Here is a 411-nt window from a genome sequence, read left to right as displayed (position 1 = left end):
TCACCTGTAAGATCGTGCTAAGTGGGGAGCTGTTACCAACATGAGCCCACAAACGCGGCACTCAGCAGGAAGATCACAATACTTGGCAGTGCACTGTGGACAGTAGTATCCACGTGTGTTCAGAGGAGGTAGATCATCAAGGTGACTGTGTGTGGAAAAAGAAAAAGTTAATATTGCTTGTGTTTTCTCTAATGATATGGCAAAACACAGTATTTGAGCCAAATGGCAAAATCCTGGTGCTTATCAATATAATATTAAGTGATTATATAAAATGTCTTTATAGTATTGCAGAAAGAGATGAGGAAACAAATGAGAATTCCTTCAGATGCCTGTGTGTGCTATACAGAGCCCTGTAAATGATGCTTCACAGCTGATGCAGTGACAACAGACCTATGGTTGCCCAAATTTTAG

General features: G+C 40.6%; 1 protein-coding gene across 1 annotated transcript in view; it reads right to left on the bottom strand.

Moving 5' to 3' along the window:
- The window catches only part of LOC119585172 (general transcription factor IIH subunit 2-like), a gene marked incomplete in the record, with an annotated part of 10,181 nt that overhangs the window by 2,955 nt on the left and 6,815 nt on the right, over positions 1-411 (bottom strand). Inside the window, 1 exon segment of the mRNA XM_037933808.1 lies at positions 5-145. Within this exon segment, the coding sequence (XP_037789736.1) occupies positions 5-145 (141 nt within the window).

This window comes from Penaeus monodon, chromosome 19 (assembly GCF_015228065.2).
Source record: "Penaeus monodon isolate SGIC_2016 chromosome 19, NSTDA_Pmon_1, whole genome shotgun sequence".
NCBI classification, from domain to species: domain Eukaryota; kingdom Metazoa; phylum Arthropoda; class Malacostraca; order Decapoda; family Penaeidae; genus Penaeus; species Penaeus monodon.
Note: the sequence above shows the minus strand (reverse complement) of the source record. Positions and strands in the feature narration are given on the sequence as shown.